This window comes from Kogia breviceps, chromosome 7 (assembly GCF_026419965.1).
Source record: "Kogia breviceps isolate mKogBre1 chromosome 7, mKogBre1 haplotype 1, whole genome shotgun sequence".
Classification (NCBI taxonomy): Eukaryota; Metazoa; Chordata; class Mammalia; order Artiodactyla; family Physeteridae; genus Kogia; species Kogia breviceps.
In genome coordinates this window covers 81,327,057-81,349,575 of record NC_081316.1, presented here as the reverse complement: position 1 = coordinate 81,349,575, position 22,519 = coordinate 81,327,057, and the positions used below count along the sequence as shown (strand labels likewise).

The 22,519-nt window shown below is 37.5% G+C and overlaps 1 protein-coding gene across 6 annotated transcripts in view; it reads left to right on the top strand.

The window, feature by feature from the left end:
* FCHSD2 (FCH and double SH3 domains 2) overlaps window positions 1-22,519 on the top strand; it is a 316,584-nt gene that overhangs the window by 247,553 nt on the left and 46,512 nt on the right. For all 6 annotated transcript variants that reach the window (XM_059069671.2, XM_067038840.1, XM_059069670.2 and 3 more), the window contains one exon: window positions 14,920-15,036. In XM_059069671.2, the coding sequence (XP_058925654.1) occupies window positions 14,920-15,036 (117 nt within the window). The remainder of the gene's footprint in view (window positions 1-14,919; window positions 15,037-22,519) is intronic.

The following is a 22,519-nucleotide window of genomic DNA, read 5'->3' as shown; positions in this document are numbered from 1 at the left end:
ACCTAGAGTCTGTCATACAGAGTGAAGTAAGTCAGAAAGAGAAAAACAAATACCGTATGCTAACACAAATATGTATGGAATTAAAAAAATAAAAGGTTATGTGTTTATTTTTATTTACATATTTATATATATTTAACCTCTCTGATTCAGCTTCCTTGTATGAAATGACTATACTTTATTGAGTTTGAAAATTAAACTTGACTCAGTGCCTGGCACATAGTAGATAGAAAATAAATGTTGACAGCCTTTTCTTTTTTCCTATCCACAAGACAGGCATATTTCATTTTTTTTAGGTTGTGCCACTAATTGCTGTAAGAAATACTAAAATATCAAATATAGAAGATATTACCAAGATTATGAAATATTGTAGTCATGGCCCCTGTTCTCAACTCCCTTACTGAGTCTATCACTGAAAGTCCCTTGGGACTTCTGCTCTCCTGTTTTATTCTACAAGGCATAACTCACCAACCTCTCAGTAGTTTTTAAGGCTAAAAGGCAATCTGTGTGGAATAAAGAGTAGCCAATAGCTAACGATTAGTGTCCATTCTTATTCTTCTTTTAAGTACATGATTTGCATTGCTCGGCACCTCTCTGCCCTGTATACATCTCAGTGTGTCTCCCTTCCATTACCAGAACTAGTGATGTGTACCCTTAGGGAGCATTTCCTCACATACTATGAAAAAGGACAAGGTCCACCTGGGATGGGAAATAATACAAGAAACATGCACATCCACAAAACTTAGATAAGTGTGACCTTGTATAAGCAGGAAAAACTTAAGGAAATGTTTCCCTCAAACTTCCTGGTGGGGATGAGAAGACCTTTTCCTCTTTACCTTCTCTGAACTGCAAATAATAAGATCTTCACAGATAATGATAAAAGAAAAGAGCTGACATTAAATTTCCAACATATGATCTTTTCCTGTTATTTGAACTGCTAGTTCTGATGTTTAATTCTGCCTTCTATAGATTAACAGTTATATTAAGAAGACCACTTGCTGTAATTAGTATTTTGCACATTAACGTTTCACTTACGTGGGGCATTTTATGCATCTATTTAAAAATAAGTATTTAGCAAAAATGCCCTTGTCTATAAAAGACTATATGGAGTCAATATATCATGCAGAGAATCTACCTGAAAATTCTCATTGTTACAAGTGGCTCTTTCTGTTGATGAGAATCTTATATTGCATATAGCATTGGCTCATGATCATGAAAGCATTGTGATAGAAAATTTACAAAAAATCCTCCTGATGGGTAAATAGGTACCATCATCCTGTACATATACTGGCAACAGTATCCAAAAATGAAAGACCCTGATTATAAACATGTGTCACTTTCTAGAATAAGCAGTACCTACAGTCAAGAGTTCAAAGGGGTCTGTCCTAAGTTCTTCAGCCTCTCAAAAAGGACTTACTTTTCACAGAAAACTTACCATGTATATAATAGATCTTTCTCCCAGCCTGGTGCCTTTTCTAGCCATTGAGAGGAATCCAGAGCTTTCCATAGATGCCTTGGTAATGTACAGACATGCAAGGAGCCTGGAAGTTCACTTTTTTTTTTTTTTAATATACCTTGTAATTATAGCTCTTAAAGCAAAGTCTCTGTTAGAGCTACCAAACTAAAGGTATACTCCTCTTGAGCCTGTTCCAGCCAGTCATGCCTCTACATACGTCTAGAGAGTATCAGACACAAGGTTTTTTTGTAGTCTTTTGTTTTCATGTCAGGGACATTTTCTTCTTTCAGATTTACCTTTGGTATTCTAAGCCAAGACAAGAGAAGAGTATGCCTTTTTCAGAGTTTTCATTAGTTCCTCAGCCCAGCCTTACTGTAATTGTATATCCTCTTCCTCAGTTGTCCGAGGTTTTCCAGAAATGTTCAAAAGCTCAAGCAACATTAATTGTCTTCCAGTTTACTCCCCTGAGAGACAAGGCACACTCAACCCAGTTATCTGGATGAGTTGCCACTTCTCTTCTAAGTGAAAGTGCTGCTATCCAAGCATACTTAAATCAGAATAAGTTAAATTATGTCTCATAAGGAACACTGCTACACTTCTCTCCACAAAATATGTGACTTAAAGATCCACGGTCTCAGACTTCCCTGGTGGTCCAGTGGTAGAGTGTGGAAAAAAAAAAAAAAAAAAAAAAAAGATCCACAATCTCCTATCAAAAGCTTTCAGTCAGTGTGTCTCAAAATTCGGAATCTTTCAGGTTTTAGAAAGGTAATCCATCTGTCATATACTGTGTAACACCCTGAGCAGGGTGTGTGGAAGTACTCAGTGATCAAACACAGCATTTTTGCAATAAAACATTTGAATATTCACATCAAATGAAATAAATAAAAGCTATAAATAACCTCTCTTTAGTTCAAGTCAAATTTTAGCTCCAAACTTACCAAAAAGAAAAAGAAAAAAAGCTTAACGATTTTCAGAGCGGTTTGGATTTCAAAATTACAGGACTGTGGGCTTCCCTGGTGGCGCAGTGGTTGAGAGTCCGCCTGCCGATGCAGGAGACACGGGTTCGTGCCCTGGTCCGGGAAGATCCCACATGCCGCGGAACAACTAAGCCCGTGAGCCATGGCCGCTGGGCCTGCGCGTCCGGAGCCTGTGCTCCACAACGGGAGAGGCCACAACAGTGAGAGGCCCGCATACCGCAAAAAAAAAAAAAATTACAGGACTGTGAACTTGTATAAACATGAGTGCTAAGAATATAATAGCCTACAAAGATCCAGATGCTTTTTACTTGAAGAGGTCCTCTGAGAACAAATAATAATTAACTTTCTTAAAATAATTAACAGCATAGTATTAAATTTCATAAAGAATAAGTTGGATCAGATATTTAACACAATACATCTCTTATCTACCAGTAAACAAGTAGTGCACATCCCTTGAATGAGGGTTAATAAGATTGTTCCTGGCATACGATATTAGCATGACAACCCTAACATTATCTTTCTTGAAAATGGGTTGGAATGCTAGTATTTTACTCTGTTATTGGTTTTCATTCATCATACATGACCATCTCTTTTTCTCTCTTTCAAATGGCTATATTTTGGTTACAGACTTGAAAAATAATGACTATGTTTCTTGTGTGAAAATCAGCTTTTCTATCCCTACTCACTTTGTCCTTCTGCGTGCAGGCTCAGATATCTGTCTGAACCTTCTATACCCTTATGCTAACCTTAAAATGAACTGAAATAATATCTTTGTCTAAGGACAAAACAGTTAAGATGACTTAAAGACTAATATATCAAGAATATATTGGAATGATGGAGAATTCCCTGATGGTCCAGTGGTTAGGACTCCTCACTTTAACTGCCAAGGGCCTGGGTTCAGTCCCTGGTCAGGGAATTAAGATCTCACAAACTGCGCAGCCAAAAAAAAAAACAAAACAAAACACTCTGTAGTTCTGTAAAGTTATTTAATAACTGTAAATTTTGAAAAGACTGTATTTTAATATTACTTTCTAAAAAGATAGGTAATTTTTTTTTTTTTTTTTTTTTTTCTTTTTTGGCACGCGGGCTCAGCAGTTGTGGCTCATGAACTTAGTTGCACCGCGGCATGTGGAATCTTCCCGGACCAGGGCTCGAACCCGTGTCCCCTGCACTGGCAGGCGGGTTCTTAACCACTGAGCCACCAGGGAAGTCCAAGATAGGTAATTTTTAAAAACAACCTTACTAGGCTCTGAAAGCCTTCCTAAACTCTTGAAAGATTTTGACTTTTGTTTTTCTAAAAACGAAATTAAATCAAAAAATGTCTTTTCCTTTTTTTTTTGGCTGCACCATATGGCTTTCAGCATCTTAGCTCTCCACCCACCTGATCAGGGATGGAACCCATGCCCCCTGCAGTGGAAGTGTGGAGTCCTAACCACTGAACTGCCAGGGAAGTCCCTAAATCAAAAGATGTCATAACATTTAAGTAAAAGCCTAGACAAAATTTCATTGAAAAGAAATTTGTATTTTAGCAATGTCTTTTTCAATATTACTGTCTCTATCTATGTTATCAATATTGGCATTAGATAAAAAGAATAATTAATGAGACAGTATGGTCATATAAAAATAGCAAGGAATCTCGAGAGGTCTCAATACAAGCTCTAGATCCAGCACTTACTGGCTAAGTGGCTTCAGAAAGGCACATACCTTTTTTGAGCCTAGATTTCCATACCTATAAATTGAGAATAGTCCCTATTAGTATTGTTTTGAGAACTAAATGTATGTAAAGCAGTTAGCACAGAGCTTAAATAGTCAATAAATGATACCCCTTTTTAAAATTAACATAGCTTTATAGTTTTCTAATTATAAAAAAGCATAAAAAAAGTTTTCACCTAAACCCTCACTGTTCAGAGGTAACCACTGGTAATATTTTGGTCAATATCCTTCTGAACATCTCTCTGCAGGTACCTACTTACATAGATGCGGATACACAACTTTATATAAGTAGATTTAAAATAGACTTGAATTTAAACTTTTTTTTCTCATTCAGTAGTATATTATAGGTATCTAATATTTGCATTATCCATACTCCCTAACCATCTCAGAAATTTGACATCCTGACCTCCCATCAAGTGGTTTGTCTTTATGTTTTTCATCTCCAGTACCTCCTAAAATTATGTCATGAATTAAAAATTCCAAGTAAATTAAAAATATGTTTTAAGAATATTTTTATCATTTTTACAGAGGCTTTCTGTTCTTGAGTTAGGCGAGGCTCTCAGATAATGCTAAAAAGAAATTTGGAGCTCAGGGCAGTAGCAGTATAATAGCAAAATTTCTGGGTCTCTTATCCAGAGAAACACACTGTTCTCTCTGCTTAAAGCCAATGCATGAACCTGTTTGTTTTTTTTTTTTTTTTTTTTGTGGTACGCGGGCCTCTCACTGTTGTGGCGTCTCCCGTTGCGGAGCACAGGCTCTGGACGCGCAAGCTCAGCGGCCATGGCTCACGGGCCTAGCCAGTCCGCGGCATGTGGGATCTTCCCAGACCGGGGCATGAACCCGTGCCCCTGCATCGGCAGGCGGACTCTCAACCACTGCGCCACCAGGGAAGCCCCTGTTTCTTATCTTAAAATTCATTTCAGCACTAGTAAGGATCTGAGATTTCATCTCATCTTCAGATGTCTTGATTTTCAGTTGAGAAAGCTGAGGCCCAGAGAGGAAGTTAAGTACATTAGCCAGGATGACACAGCTAGGTTGCTTTGGGAAGTAAATATTATATATGTACAATGTAAATGTATTTGAGGAGTAAATGTACTTCATTTTTAATGGCTACTTTTTTTTAAACATCTTTATTGGAATATAATTGCTTTACAATGGTGTGTTAGTTTCTGCTTTTTAACAAGTGAATCAGTTATACATATACATATGTCCTGATATCTCTTCCCTCTTGCGTCTCCCTCCCTGCCACCACCCCTATTCCACCCCTCTAGGTGGTCACAAAGCACCGAGCTGATCTCCTTGTGCTATGCGGCTATTCCCACTAACTATCTGTTTTACGTTTGGTAGTGTATATATGTCCATGCAACTCTCTCACTTCCTCCCAGCTTACCCTTCCTCCTCCTCGTATCCTCAACTCCATTCTTTAGTAGGTCTGTGTCTTTATTCCTATCTTGCCCCTAAGTTCTTCATGACCTTTTTTTTTTCTTTAGATTCCATATATATGTGTTAGCATATGGTATTTGTTTTTCTCTTTCTGACTTACTTCACTCTGTATGAGAGACTCTGGGTCCATCCACCTCACTACAAATAACTCAATTTCGTTTCTTTTTATGGATGAGTAATATTCCGTTGTATATATGTGCCACATCTTCTTTATCTATTCATCTGTCGATGGACACTTAGGTTGCTTCCACGTCCTGACTATTGTAAATAGAGCTGCAATGAACATTGTGGTACATGACTCTTTTTGAAGTATGGTTTTCTCAGGGTATATGCCCAGTAGTGGGATTGCTGGGTCGTATGGTAGTTCTATTTTTAGTTTTTTAAGGAACCTCCATACTGTTCTCCATAGTGGCTGTATCAATTTACATTCCCACCAACAGTGCAAGAGGGTTCCCTCTTCTCCACATCCTCTCCAGCATTTATTGTTTGTAGTTTTTTTGATGATGGCCATTCTGACCAGTGTGAGATGATATGTTATTGTAGTTTTGATTTCCATTTCTCTAATGATTAATGATGTTGAGCATTCTTTCATGTGTTTGTTGGCAATCTGTATATCTTCTTTGGAGAGATGTGTATTTAGGTCTTCTGCCCATTTTTGGATTGGGTTGTTTGTTTTTTTGTTATTGAGCTGCATGAGCTGCTTGTAAATTTTGGAGATTAATCGTTTGTCAGTTGCTTCATTTGCAAATATTTTCTCCCATTATGAGGGTTGTCTTTTCGTCTTGTTTATGGTATCCTTTGCTGTGCAAAAGCTTTTAAGTTTCGTTAGGTCCCATTTGTTTATTTTTGTTTTTATTTCCATTTCTCTAGGAGGTGGGTCAAAAAGGATTTTGCTGTGATTTCTGTCATATACTGTTCTGCCTGTGTTTTCCTCTGAGTTTGATAGTGTCTGGCCTTACATTTAGGTCTTTAATCCATTTTGAGTTTATTTTTGTGTATAGGGTTATGGAGTGTTCTAATTTCATTCTTTTACATGTAGCTGTCCAGTTTTCCAGGACCACTTATTGAAGAGGCTGGTTTTTCTCCACTGTATATTCTTGCCTCCTTTATCAAAGATAAGTGACGATATGTGTGTGGATTTATCTCTGGACTTTCTATCCTGTTCCATTGATCTATATTTCTGTTTTTGTGCCAGTACCAAACTTTCTTGATTACTATAGCTTTGTAGTATAGTCTGAAGTCCGGGAGCCTGATTCCTCCATCTCCATTTTTCTTACTCAAGATTGCTTTGGCTATTTGGGGTCTTTTGTGTTTCCATACAAATTGTGGAATTTTTTGTCCTAGTTCTGTGAAAAATGCTAGGGGTAGTTTGATAGGGATTGCTTTGAATCTGTAGATTGCTTTCGGTAGTAGAGTCATTTTCACAATGTTGATTATTCCAATCTAAGAACATGGTATATCTCTCCATCTATTTGTATCATCTTTAATTTCTTTCATCAGTGTCTTATAATTTTCTGCATACAGGTCTTTTGTCTCCTTAAGTAGGTTTATTCCTAGATATTTTATTCTTTTTGTTGCAGTGGTAAATGGGAGTGTTTTCTAAATTTCACTTTCAGATTTTTCATCATTAGTGTATAGGAATGCAAGAGATTTCTGTGCATTAATTTTGTATCCTGCTACTTTACCAAATTCATTGATTAGCTCTAGTAGTTTTCTGGTAGCATCTTTAGGATTCTCTGTATAGTATCATGTCATCTGCAAACAGTGACAGCTTTACTTCTTCTTTTCCGATTTGGTTTCCTTTTATTTCTTTTTTTTCTCTGATTGCTGTGGCTAAAACTTCCAAAACTATGTTGAATAATAGTGGTGAGAGTGGGCAAACTTGTCTTGTTCCTGATCTTAGAGGAAATGGTTTCAGTTTTTCACCATTGAGGATGATTGTTGGCTGTGGGTTTGTCATATATGGCCTTTATTATGTTGAAGAAAGTTCCCTCTATGCCTACTTTCCGGAGGGTTTTTATCGTAAATGGGTGTTGAATTTTGTCGAAAGCTTTCTCTGCACCTATTGAGTTGATCATATGATTTTTCTCCTTCAGTTTGTTATTATGCTGTATCACATTGATTGATTTGCATATATTGAAGAATCCTTGCATTCCTGGGATAAACTCCACTTGATCATGGTGTATGATCCTTTTAATGTGCTGTTGGATTCTTTTGGCTAGTATTTTGTTGAGGATTTTTGCATCTATGTTCATCAGTGATATCGGCCTGTAGTTTTCTTTGTTTGTGACATCTTTGTCAGGTTTTGGTATCAGGGTGATGGTGGCCTTGTAGAATGACTTTGGGAGTGTTCCTCCCTCTGCTATCTTTTGGAAGAGTTGGAGAAGGATAGGTGTTAGCTCTTCTCTGAATGTTTGATAGAATTCACCTGTGAAGCCATCTGGTCCTGGGCTATTGTTTGTTGGAAGATTTTTAATCACAGTTTCAATTTCATTACTTGTGACTGGTCTGTTCATATTTTCTATTTCTACCTGATTCAGTCTCTGAAGGTTGTGCATTTCTAAGAATTTGTCCATTTCTTCCAGGTTGTCCATTTTATTGGCATAGAGTTGCTTGTAGTAATCTCTCATAATCTTTTGTATTTCTGCAGTGTCCATTTTTACTTCTCCTTTTTCATTTCTAATTGTATTGATTTGAGTCTTCTCCCTTTTTTTCTTGATGAGTCTGGCTAATGGTTTATCAATTTTGTTTATCTTCTCAAAGAATATAAACTTTTAGTTTATCTTTAGTTTTATTGAACTTTTAGTTTTATTGATCTTCGCTATCGTTTCCTTCATTTCTTTTTCATTTATTTCTGATCTGATCTTTATGATTTCTTTCCTTCTGCTAAATTTGGGGGTTTTTTTTGTTCTTCTTTCTCTAATTGCTTTAGGTGCAAGGTTAGGTTGTTTATTTGAGATGTTTCCTGTTTCTTAAGGTAGGATTGTATTGCTATAAAATTCCCTCTTAGAACTGCTTTTGCTGCATCCCATAGGTTTTGGGTCGTCGTGTCTCCATTGTCATTTGTTTCTAGGTATTTTTTGATTTCCTCTTTGATTTCTTCAGTGATCACTTCGTTATTAAGTAGTGTATTGTTTAGCCTCCATGTGTTTGTATTTTTTACAGATCTTTTCCTGTAATTGATATCTAGTCTCATAGCATTGCAGTCAGAAAAGATACTTGATACAATGTCAATTTTCTTAAATTTACCAAGGCTTGATTTGTGGCCCAAGATATCATCTATCCTGGAGAATGTTCCATGAGCACTTGAGATGAATGTGTATTCTGTTGTTTTTGAATGGAATGTCCTATAAATATCAATTAAGTCCATCTTGTTTAATGTATCATTTAAAGCTTGTGTTTCCTTTTTTTGTGTGTGTGTGTGTGTTTCCTTATTTATTTTCATTTTCGATGACCTGTCCATTGGTTAAAGTGGGGTGTTAAATTCCCCTAATATGATTGTATTACTGTCTATTTCCCCTTTTGAAGTGGCTGTTAGTATTTGCCTTATGTATTGAAGTGCTCCTATGTTGGGTGCATAAATATTTACAATTGTTATATCTTCTTCTTGGATTGATCCCTTGATCATTATGTAATGTCCTTCTTTGTCTCTGGTAATAGTCTTTGTTTTAAAGTCTATTTTGTCTGATACGAGAATTGCTACTCTAGCTTTCTTTTGATTTCCATTTGCATGGAATATCTTTTTCCATCCCCTCACTTTCAGTGTGTATGTGTCCCTAGGTCTGAAGTGGGACTCTTGTAGACAGCATATATACAAGTCTTGCTTTTGTATCAATTCAGCCAGTCTATGTCTTTTGGTTGGAGCATTTAATGCATTTACATTTAAGGTAGTTATCGAAATGTATGTTCCTATTACTGTTTTCTTAATTGTTTTGGGTTTATTATTGTAGGTCTTTTCCTTCTCTTGTGTTTTCTGCCTAGAGAAGTTCCTTTAGCATTTGTTGTAAAGGTGGTTTGGTGGTGCTGAATTCCTTTAGCTTTTGCTTGTCTGTAAAGGTTTTAATTTCTCCATCAAATCTGAATGAGATCCTTGCTGGGTAGAGTAATCTTGGTTGTAGGTTTTTCTCCTTCATCACTTTCAATATGTCCTGCCACTCCCTTCTGGCTTGTAGAGTTTCTGCTGAAAGATCAGCTGTTAACCTTATGGGGATTCCCTTGTGTGTTATTTGTTGTTTTTCCCTTGCTGCTTTTAATATGTTTTCTTTGTATTTAATTTCTGATAGTTTGATTAATATGTGACTTGGCGTGTTTCTCCTTGGATTTATCCTGTATGGGACTCTCTGTGCTTCCTGGACTCGATTGACTATTTCCTTTCCCATATTAGGGAAGTTTTCAACTATAATCTCTTCAAATATTTTCTCAGTCCCTTTCTTTTTCTCTTCTTCTTCTGGGACCCCTATAATTCGAATGTTGGTGCATTTAATGTTGTCCCAGAGGTCTCTGAGACTGTCCTCAGTTCTTTTCATTCTTTTTTCTTTATTCTGCTCTACAGTAGTTATTTCCACTATTTTATCTTCCAGGTCACTTATCGGTTCTTCTGCCTTAGTTATTCTGCTATTGATCCCTTCTAGAGAATTTTTAATTTCATTTATTGTGTTGTTCATCACTGTTTGATTGCTCTTTAGTTCTTCTAGGTCCTTGTTAAACGTTTCTTCTATTTTCTCCATTCGATTTCCAAGATTTTGGATCCTCTTTACTATCACTATTCTGAATTCTTTTTTAGGTAGACCGCCTATTTCCTCTTCATTAGGTCTGGTGTGTTTTTATCTTGCTCCTTCATCTGCTGTGTGTTTCTCTGTCTTCTCATTTTGCTTAACTTACTGTGTTTGGGGTCTCCTTTTCGCAGGCTGCAAGTTCGTAGTTTCCGTTGTTTTTGGTGTCTATCCCCAGTGGCTAAGGTTGGTTCAGTGGGTTATGTAGGCTTCCTGGTGGAGGGGACTTGTGCCTGTGTTCTGGTGGATGAGGCTGGATCTTGTCTTTCTGGTGGGCAGGTACACGTCTTATGGTGTGTTTGGGGGTGTCTGTGGCCTTATTATGATTTTAGGCAGCCTCTCTGCTAGTGGATGGGGTTGTGTTCCTGTCTTGCTAGTTGTTTGGCATAGGGTGTCCAGCACTGTAGCTTGCTGGTCGTCGAGTGGAGCTGGGTCTTGGCATTGAGATGGATATCTCTGGGAGATTTTCACCATTTGATATTACGTGGAGCTGGGAGGTCTCTTGTGGACCAGTGTCCTGAACTTGGCTCTCCCACCTCAGAGGCAAAGCCCTGATGCCTGCCTGGAGCACCAAGAGCCTGTCATCCACACGGCTGTACAAGGAGGAGCTCCTTGATGAGATGCAAAAACCACAGGCCAGCTGTGAACTCAAGAGTCTGCTTCCCAGTTTACCTGGCGGAGGCTGCGGGCTTTCCCTCTGCAGAGCACACAGGGCTGGTGACTCCCTAATGGCTGCTTTTTAAAGAACAAATAAATTTCATAAAATAAAATGTATAAAAATTCCTTAATTGGAAGATTCAAAAAAATTCCTTCCTTAGTCATCCATTTTGAGTGGATTTTGTGGTGAGAATTTAAACATGAAGAAAGAGACCTTTTATTTTACGAGTGGGAGAGGGATCTCAATCCTCAAGTGAGCTTTGAGAACCTGTATTAAAATGCATGGTACTCAGTAAATTAGTCCCCTTTATCCTCTGTTCTTTCTGTTCTTCCCTACACAAAATACTTTCCTTCATCCGTTAGAAACTGATTCTAATTCAGTATGTTTATTCTCTTGTCCCTCTGAAGGCACCATTCTAATAATCTGGTGGCCTGCCCCTCACTTTAGGTTATATGTTTTCCAGCCTTTACTGAGGGCATTCTGTGTACTATTAGGCATGGTGCTAGATGCCAGGAAATGTATCCTTTCAAGGCCTCTGATTGCCTAAAGACAAATAGGAAACATACATGCAGCAGTCACAGTATAATGTGATGTTGGCCTGACAGTAGCCACTCAGTAGATGTCTAACAAATTAATAAATTAATATAATGGAGATATGTCTAAAGTGAAGGAGCCACTGAGACTATCTGGGAAAGTCAGGGAAGATTTCACAGAGAACAAGGACTTGGACTGAGATTTGAAGAATAACTAGGAATTTGTCTGTGGACAAAAAAATATAGGGGAGTTATTCCAGCCAGAGGGAACAGTACTCAAAAGCATAGGCTTGTGTTTGGATTGACATTTATTTTCCAGGAAAAGACCTATCTGTTTCTGAAATTTTGTATTAAAGTTTGTATGATTTTTGAAATATGATGTTTTCAAAGTTTTCAAGAATCACATTTAGTTGACCTAACTTATCAAATAACCCAAAGTGACAGACTAATAAAAAACTACCTAATCTATATTTAAAAGTCAATAGGAAATTCCTTTTATAGCATTTCTCTTCAGTTTGTAATTATTTGAATTATTTTTGTGCTACTGTTACTCTGAGAATTGTTATGTTATAATATATGCTTCTTTAAAAATAATCAAGTTAAATAAGTGCACTTTTCCAGAGCTAGGCTACAGTGCTGTTTGATATTTAATTGTTAAAGTCTCATGTTCTGCTTCAGGAAAATAACAATGTTCTTTAAATTATTGTGCTTAATAGCCTATATGTTTCTATTCCCTTCATGTATTTTAACTATACTTTTAAGAGGTAAAGGAAAAGTGTTAAAAGTATGATTAAATTAGCCAGCATTTTAAAAAGAAGCAGTCACTAGCATTCCTTTGCTGGAATCAACCACTACTGATACCACCATTTTAAAAGGTAATTATCTTTACTAGATTCAGCTTTATATTCATCTTTGATCTCCAGAGTGGCATTAGAACATTTCTCTATGTATTGTTTAGTACCCTGGGCTGTGTTTGCCTTGTATGGAATTCTCACTTGTCTAGAACTGTATTATAGGTAGCCATGTTTTTTCATGGCTTGATTTCAGAATTCATGAATAAGATCAATTTACTTGAATTTTAGTTACATGTTATTATTCCCTGCCCAGAGAGTCCCAAAGTCACCTCTCCCAATCAGTGGTAATTGTGATCTGTTCTGATCATTGAGCACTCCTGAGTAATAGTAAACCCATAGGGAATGAGAAAAAAGCCCTATCTTTATTTCTCCAGCTTTTAAGCACAGATAATACTCAGTAAAAAGGTACAGATTCTGTATGGGCACGTTGGCCATGCAGCCAACACACAGTTTTAGACCCATTTACCAGTTCCTAAAATGTACCTCAGTAATAAGAATTAAATCTATCAGTTGCCTCCTATCTCATCTACTCTCTGCTCTATAAGTTCATTCTCTTTGAGATCCTTTCATTATATCTTTGGTCTTGTTTTTGGTTCATTATTTGGGCTATCAAGAACCTGGGAATTATTTGGACTTTTTTATTAACAGTATGACAAAATTTTTTGTTTCAAGTAATTTTCTGTTGGGTCTTTAACATTAGCAGTTACCATCGATTGGCTGCTTATGTATATACCATAAGAGAATGTTTAAAATATGACCTCGTTTTGCCCTAAATAACCCCTATGAGATAGGTGGCATTTTCACCAATTTTCGGCTGTAACTAAGACACAGATTAACTAACAGCCCAAGATCATGAAGCTAATAAATGGCATAGAGAAGATTAAAACTGGGTTTATCTGGCTTAAAAACCTGTACCTGGGCTCTTCAGAGTATACCTTTCTACCATACATCCTATAGATTACATTTGCATCTTCATCTAGGGTTTAACTTTTTAAACCCTGGCTTCAGAGGACAGATATAAATGTAAATACCTAGATCCTTTTGCAAAATAAATATAATAAGAGAGTTGGTTCCCTAATAGCCCAAAGAATGAATCAGTATAAAATGTAAAGTAGGTTAGATTTGGATATGTTTCAATTCATTTATCATTATATAATCTAGCTTTAGCTGAAATGTCTGCATAGAGTAAAAGTTTTTCAACCTTGCTACAGTTCCCCCAACAAAAATTTTAAATTTTTAATCCAATTTATCAAATCCTGTTTATCAATTTTGAGCTATGTGACCTTGCAAAAGTCAGTCTGGGTTTTTTTTTTTCTTTTTTAATATTTATTTATTTATTTATTTACTTTTGGCTGCGTTGCACACGCAGGGCACGCAGGATCTTTCCTTGCAGCACACAGGCTTAGTTGCTCTGCAGCATGTGGGATCCTAGTTCCCCGACCAGGGATCGAACCTGCATCCCCTGCATTGGAAGGCAGATTCTTAACCACTGGACCACCAGGGAAGTCCCACAAAAGTCAGTTTTTAAAGATCTTTCCACTCTAAAATTTTGCTTTTTGTATTAAAATCATCTTTGGATAATTCATATTTTAAAAAATTATTTTCTTTCCTAGTTATTTTAGTAAAGACTTTTTTCATGGGTTCTTAAGACTTTAGAGAAAGTTAAAATAGTTTAGTGGTTAAGAGCTCTAATTCTGGAATCGGAAGTTGTAACATTGAATATCTGGCGCACATTGGAAATTTTATCTAACATCTCTGAGCCTTGATTTCCTTTTCTATAAAATGGCTGTGTGACCCATCTCATAAGATTGTTAGAAAAGTTATGTGAAGCACTTTGCACAGTACCTTGCATAATAGTGGTTAACTATTACTCTTGTTTAGTTAGATTTTGCAGTTTGTTCTTTGTAAATATGATTATAGCATTTTAGGGCAAGGAGAAACCCTTAGTAATCATTTGATCTAGCACCCCTATCTTTGAGATGACATTAAGGCCCAGAAGAATGACAAAAGCTAGTTTGAGGTTTGGTGGTAAGTATAACTAAATTAAATCCAATATTTTTGAGGATGGATAGGTTGTGTCGCTGTTATTGTATTGTTTTATTTTTCTCTTTTCACTTCTATGCAATGATTCTTTAATCCCATTGAAACTGTTGAGTTGTTTCCATTTTGTCTGTGCAACTATCTTAGTGTCATAGTAGGTTGGCATAAATACTTTTTCTTCTTTGCTTAGCTTAGCTAGCTTGCTTTATACTCAAAATGGATCATGCTACAGTTAGAGATGAAGCTTTGATGTTCAGCAATGTAAGACAAAAATCTGTGGTCATTTACGGTTTTCATACCATCCTCTTTGTCTTCTGCTAATCTTCTGTGACATGAGACATTGCTTGCCACAGTAGTGGAGCATGCCTCCTGTTTTGAGTGCTGATAAAGTGAAGGCCCTCTGGTCTACCTACAAAATGGTAGTGATTTCAATAAGGATAACAGTACTTTTCTCTCTGTTCTCTCTTGTGTTGTAGAGCCGACAGTTAGAATCAGAAACTGGGACCACAGAGGAACACAGTTTAAACAAAGAGGCTCGGAAATGGGCCACACGTGTGGCACGGGAGCACAAAAATATTGTTCACCAACAACGGGTAAGTGTGATAGAGAATCTTAGGTTACATCTAGCATTAAGCCAAATGCCAAACCAGTTTAAGGGGGGCTTCCCTGGTGGTGCAGTGGTTGAGAGTCGCCTGCCGACGCAGGGGACACGGGTTCGTGCCCCAGTCTGGGAAGATCCCACATGCCGCGGAGCGGCCGGGCCCATGAGCCATGGCCACTGAGCCTGCGCGTCTGGAGCCTATGCTCCTCAACGGGAGAGGCCACAACGGTGGGAGGCCTGTGTACCGGTAAAAAAAAAAAAACAAACCAGTTTAAGGAGTTGAATTTTATTGATGTGGAAAATATCCGATAGATGTTTTTTCTATAATTTCTCAGCACTCAGAAGTATGTTCTCAGCTATCTACTAAACTTGAAAATTCCTTAAGCCCTCTAGCAGCAACACAGTAATTTATCTGTTTACCATAGAATTGCCTAAGGAAGACTAGTGATAGTGTATTATAATCTTTTGGGCAGTGGAAGAGATGTGCATATGTTGAATTAGGCTTTTCATCTCCAAGACAGACTTTCTGAAGATGCATTTGTAGATTCCATGAAAATGTATCTTCAAGACTACACTTTAGGGACTTCTCTGGTGGTCCAGTGGTAAAGAATCCTCCTTAACAATGCAGGGGACGCACGTTCAATCCCTGGTCAGGGAACTAAGATCCCACATTCCGTGAGGCAACTAAGTCCACGCACCACAACTACTGAGCTTGCACGCCTCAACTAGAGAGCCTGCATGCCTCAAACTACAGAGCCCGTGAGCTCTGGTACCCGCACACCACAACTACAGGGCCCTTGTGCCCTGGAGCCTGTGCACCACAACTAGAGAAGAGAAAACCCACACACCACAACTAGAGAGAAGGCTGCATGCCGCAATGAAAGATCCTGCACGCCTCAACAAAGATTCCATGTGCCACAACTAAGACCCAACGCAGCCAAAAATAAATTAAATAAATAACTAAATAATAAATAAATCTTAAAAAAAGAAAGATGAAATTTTAAGTACAAAGAAATTATTTTAGATATAGTAAATTTTTTTCTATTTTCCACTTATTTATAACTTTATTTTTCTTTTTCTTTACCTTCATATCCAGCTTCTTAAGAGAATTGTCTGTGTTTAGTAGCTGTATTTCCTAACCTCCCGCTTATTTTTTAGCCCATTACATTTGAGCTTTCCCTTCTTCTCTTTCCCTGCACCAATTCATAGAGACTGCACATGCCAAAATTACCAATGATGTCTCTGTTACTAAATCCAAAATGGCCACTTTAATTTCTTATCTTACTTAACCTGTTGGCAGTTGTATCACAATTGACAGTTCCCTTTGTCTTGAAATATTCTCCTCTAGTCATTCATGACTTAAACACTGTCATGGTTTTCCTTTTCCTCTCTAACATTCCTAGATTCTTTTAAAGGTTCTTCTTTCTTCATCTTACATTTACATTTTAAATTCCTTACGCTTCCATACTAGGCTATCTTCTTTTCTTATTCTTTATTCTCATTATAGGCAGTCTTTACTACTGCCGTGGTTTCACTTACCAACAAATAATAAATTACCATCTCCAACACTGGGCCTTTCTTCTGTGTATACATATATCCTCTAGCCTGCTTTGACATCTTCTTTTCACTGTCACATCTTTTCTCAGGCATCTCGAATTCAGTGTTCCACTTATCTAATGCTGCATAACAAACCACCTCAAATTTAATGCCACAAAAAGAGAATCTTTTAAATTGTTTCTTACTACTCTGGGGATTGGATGGGGTCAGCTTGGCAGTTCTCATTTAGGGGGTGGGGGTGGGGGTCTGTCACGTAATTATAATCAGATAGTGGCTGGTGCTAGAGTTATCTCACAGGCTTCCCCACTGAAATATCTGGTGTTTGGACCAGGAAGACTTGAACAGCTGGGAACTGGAATAATTAGAGCACCTCATGCATCTCTGTCTCTTTGTGGTCTCTCCATACAGTTTCTCCAACATAGTGGCTTCAGATTAGCTGTACTTCTTACATGGTAGCTGGTAGCACAGGGCTGCAAAGGTGTGAACCCCAAGAGTGAGCCAAGTAGGAGCTATATCATCTTTTCTGATCTAGTCTCAGAAATAACAAGATTTTAATTGTGTCATGTTTTTATTTTTTTTATTTTTATTTTTTAATTTTTTTTGGTGGTACGCGGGCCTCTCACTGCTGTGGCCTCTCCCGTTGCGGAGCACAGGCTCCGGACGCACAGGCCCAGTGGCCATGGCTCACGGGCCCAGCCGCTCCGTGGCATGTGGGATCTTCCCGGACCGGGCCCCTGCATCTGCAGGCGGATTCTCAACCACTGCGCCACCAGGGAAGCCCCATGTTTTTATTAATTGAGGCAGTCACAAAGCCCTGTCCAGATTCAAGGAGAGAGGTCATAAAATATCAGTACTTCTTGGTGGGGAAATTGCAAGGTTCTAGAAGAACATGTAGAATGGGAAATATTGTAGTAGCTATTTTTCGAAAAACACAATCTGCCACAGCCTGACTTCTGGCCATAACAGTTCACATGCCTCTTGCATGCAAAATATAACTCTCCTCTTCACCCGAAATTCCCCAAAGCTCAGCATCAGACTCCAGCTTGAAATCTAGAATCTTGTCATCTAAATCAGATTCAAGGACAGGTAAGGCTTTTGAGTACAGTTCCTCTAATATAGTTTATCTCAATCAAAACATTTGTGAACTAGAAAGACAAGTTATCTGTCTACCACACATCTAATAAACAGTGATAAGATTAATTACTGCAGGGCTTCCCTGGTGGCACAGTGGTTGAGAGTCCGCCTGCCGATGCAGGGGACACAGGTTCATGCCCCGGTCTGGGAAGATCCCACATGCCACGGAGCGGCTAGGCCCGTGAACCATGGCCGCTGAGCCTGTGCCTCCGGAGCCTGTGCTCCGCAATGGGAGAGGCCACAACAGTGAGAGGCCCGTGTACTGCAAAAAAAAAAAAAAAACAATTAATTACTGCAACTTTATACTTCAAAATATGAAGCACACAAAGAGGTTTTTTTCTACTAGAATGTCTGACTCTATTTGAAAGTAAATGTTCAGATGTTAAAAATAAATCTGTTTCCTCTGTCTGTTGTCAAGGCATGTTGAGTGTTTCTGCTAGGAGGTAGAGACAGACAGATTTCATTGACTTTTCTAGTTCTTTATAGTGTGACCTCTGATGGGCTTTAATCTAGTAAGGTATAGTTTAAGCGATAAAATGAAAGAGAAAAATATTTGAAAAAAATTGTAGCTGAAAATTGTCCTAACTTAATAAAAACTGTAAACCCACAAATCCAAGGAGTCCAACAAATCCTAGGTAGGTAAAACACAAAGAAGCATATATTCAGTTTGTTAAAAAACAGTAATACTCAATGATGAGAGACTGAAAGCTTTTCCTCTAAGATCAGGAATAAGACAAGGATGCCCCCTTTCACTACTTCTATTCAATATAGCACTAGAAGTTTTAGCCACAGCAGTTAGGCAAGAAAAAGAAATAAAAGGCATCCAAATTGGAAAGGAAGAAGTAAAATTATCTCTGTTCACCAATGAGAGGATCATTTATTTATTTATTTAGGCTGCTCTGGGTCTTCGTTGCAGCATGCACTCTTCTCTAGTTGTGGCGCGTGGGATTTTCTAGTTGCGGCATGCAGCCTTAGTTGCAGTCTGTGGGATCTTAGTTCCCCAACCAGGGATCGAACCCAGGCCCCCTGCATTGGGAGTGTGGAGTCTTAATCACTGGACCACCAGGGAAGTCCCAACATGATCTTATATATAGAAAATCCTAAAGATTTCACACACATACACACACACTCACACACATACACACACACACCTGTTAGAACTAATAAACTCAGCAAAGTTGCAGGAAACAAAATTAACTCACAAAAGTCAGTTGCATTTCTACACCATATAGTATACATTATACAATGAATAATTAGAAAAGGAGATTAACACAACATTGTAAATCAACTATATTTCAGTAAAACAAATTTTAAAACAAAAACATAAAATAAAAAGTAAAGGAAATTAAGAAAACAGTTCCATTTACACTGCCATCAAAAAGAATAAAATACTTAGGAATAAACTTAACCAAAGAGGCGTAAAATACTTGTACACTAAAAATTATAAAACACTGATGAAAGGAATTTAAAAAGACACAAATAAGTGGAAAGACATCCTCCTTTCACAGAATGGAAGATAGTGTTAAGATGACATACCACCCCAAATGATCTACAGATTCAATGCGATCCCTATAAAAATCTCAACAGTATTTATTGCAGAAATAGAAAAACCTACCCTAAAATTCATATGGAATCTCAAGGGACTCCAAATACCCAAAACAGTCTTGAAAAAAAAACAAAGTTGGAGGACTTATACTTCCAAACTTCAAAACTTATTACAAAACTGTAGTATTCAAGACATTGTAGTACTGGCATAAGACCATATAGACCAGTGGAATAGGAGTCTCAATATTTTTAAACTACCATTTATCTCCAAGTTAGTCCATATATAGAATAAAATCCAAGTCAAACACCCAGCAGGGTTTTTTTGTAGAAATTGACAAAATGCTTCTAAAACATACATGGAAATGCAAATGATCTGGTATAGCCAAAGCAATTTTGAAAAATAAGGATAAAGTTAGAGGGCTTACTCTACTTGGTTTCAAGACAAAACTACAGTAATCAAGATGTTACTGTATTGGTGTAAGAATAGACTTATAGATAAATGGAACAAAGTGAAGAGTCTAGAACTAGGCACACACATATATAGTCAACTGATTTTTAACAAAGATGTAACAAACTTGTAAAAATGCTAAATAAAATTTAATAAAAATAAATCCAGCTGTGTTTTAAGCACATGACTAGGGTACAAGGACGATTCAACATTAGAAAATATATCAGTATAATAAAATGCATTTATAGAATAAAGATGAAAAATTACATAACTATTGTCATAGTTGCCAATAAAGCACATAATAAAATTCTGTATGCCTTAGTGATTAAAAAGTAAAACGAAATTCCCAAGCAGCTGGATTAAGACTTTTTCACTCTGACAAGGATAACTTCCTGAAACTTAGAGCAAACATTATACCTGATGCTTGTGTTAGTTTTCTATAGCTGCCATAACAAATTACCACAAACTTAGTGGCTTAAAACAATAGAAATTTATTGTCTCATACTTCTATACATTAGAAGTCTGGGTGGGCTTGGCTGGTTTTTCTGCTCTAGCTCTAACAAGACCAAAATCAAGGTGTCCACTGGGCTGGCATCTGGGGGAGAATCCACTTCCAAGCTCATTCAGGTTGTTGTCAGAATCCAGTTCCTTATAACTGTAGGGCTGATAACAGTTCTTTAAACTTTAACAGCTAGGGGCTACTCTTAGCTCCTAGAGGACACTCTCTCTGGTCCTTGCACATGGGCTCCTACATCAAGAGTCAGCAGCAGTGCATTGCATCCTTGTCATGCTTGGAATCTCTCTGACTTCTCTTTTGGCCTGTCTCTCATCTCACTCCAGCCAGAGAAAGTTCTCTGCCTGTGAGGGGTCATGTGATGAGATTGAACTCGCTCAGATAATCCAGACGTTAATCTGTGTTAAGGTCTATAACTGTAATATATCAGTAAATTATGTCTTACATATACACATTTCCAGGGATTAGAGTGTGGACATCTTTGGAGACCATTCTACCTACCACAATGATAAAATAAGAAAACAGTACCTGTGATCACCACTTTGTCAATGCTCTTAATTAAAGAAAGATAAGGTGTTTAAATATTTGGAAGAGGTACCTCTGTCATTACTTACAGATGAGGTGATTGTGTACCCCTCCCCAAATATGCGACCCAGCTGTCAAACTATCAGATGTAGTAAGAGTTCAGTAAAGTCAATAGAAACAAGACTACATACAAAAATCATTAGTTTTCATATTAGCTAGAAATAATAATCAATTGCAAAATGCAGTTGGAAAAAAATTATTCACCACAGCAATAAAATACTGATAAATCAACCAGTGTCATGACTTATAAGAAGAAAGACTTTTTTTTTTATCAAAGAAGATATGGGTAATTGGAGAGATTCAAATATTATGGATTTTTTTTAACTTTTAAATTCTCTTTTTTATTGATGTATAGTTGATTTATAATGTTATGTGTTTCAGATGTACAACATAGTGATTCACAATTTTTAAAGATTGTACTCCATTTGTTATATTATAAAATATTGGATGTATTCCCTGTGCTGTACAATACATCCCTGTAGCTTTTTGACTTTATGCATGTCTGTACCTCTTAATCCCATTACCCTATTTTGCCCCTCCTCCCTTCTCTCTCCCCACTGGTAACCACTAGTTTGTTCTTTATATCTGTGAGTCTGTTTCATTTTGTTTTTTTCACTAGTTTGTTTTATATTTTAGATTCCACATATAAGTGATAACATACAGTATTTGCCTTTCTCTGTCTGACTTTTTTTATGTGTTTTTTGTTTGGTTGGTTGGTTTTTTTGCGGTACGCGGGCCTCTCACTGCCATGGCCTCTCCCGTTGCGGAGCACAGGCTCCGGATGCGCAGGCTCAGCGGCCATGGCTCACGGACCTCGCCGCTCCGCAGCATGTGGGATCTTCCCCGACCGGGGCACGAACCCGTGTCCCCTGCATCGGCAGGCGGACTCTCAACCACTGTGCCACCAGGGAAGCCCCTATGTGGTTTTTTAATTAAATTTATTTGTCATTTCGATGAAATCCCAATGAAACTTTAAAAATATTTTTAGAGAAACTTCACAGTCTGATCCTAAAATGTATCTGAATTTTTCTTCATATACAAGAATAGCCAGTAACAACAATAATGAAACATTTGTGCCGTAACACATACTGAAAGATGCAGTAATGATTATAGTAATTAAAACTGTAGTATCATACAAGAGTTAACAAATAGATCAAAAAAAATTATCAGTGTATGTATGGACCTTTAGCTGTTGATTCAAACAAACCACCCTAAAAATCATCTTCATGCAGATAGGGAATTTTAATGGTGAGCAGCATATTTTTTACACACACACACATATATTTATTTATTTATTTATTTATTTATTTATTCATTCATTCATTCATTCATGAGCATAGGCTACTCTTCGTTGTGGTATGTGGGCTTCTCATTGCAGTGGCTTCTCTTATTGTGGAGCACAGCCTTGACTAGTTGCGTCACGTGGGTTCAGTAGTTTTGGTTCACAGGCTCTAGAGCCCAGGCTCAGTAGTTGTGGCACATGGTCTTAGTTGCTCCTTGGCATGTGGGATCTTCTGGACCAGGGCTCAAACCTGTGTCCCCTGCATTGGCAGGTGGGTTCTTAACCACTGTACCACCAGGGAAGCCCTGAACAGCATATTAAGCCTACCAAGGAATTATTGTGAGGTCTGATAACAGTATTGTGGTTGTACTTTTTTTAAGTTCCTGTTTTTAGAGACTTTCACTAAAACA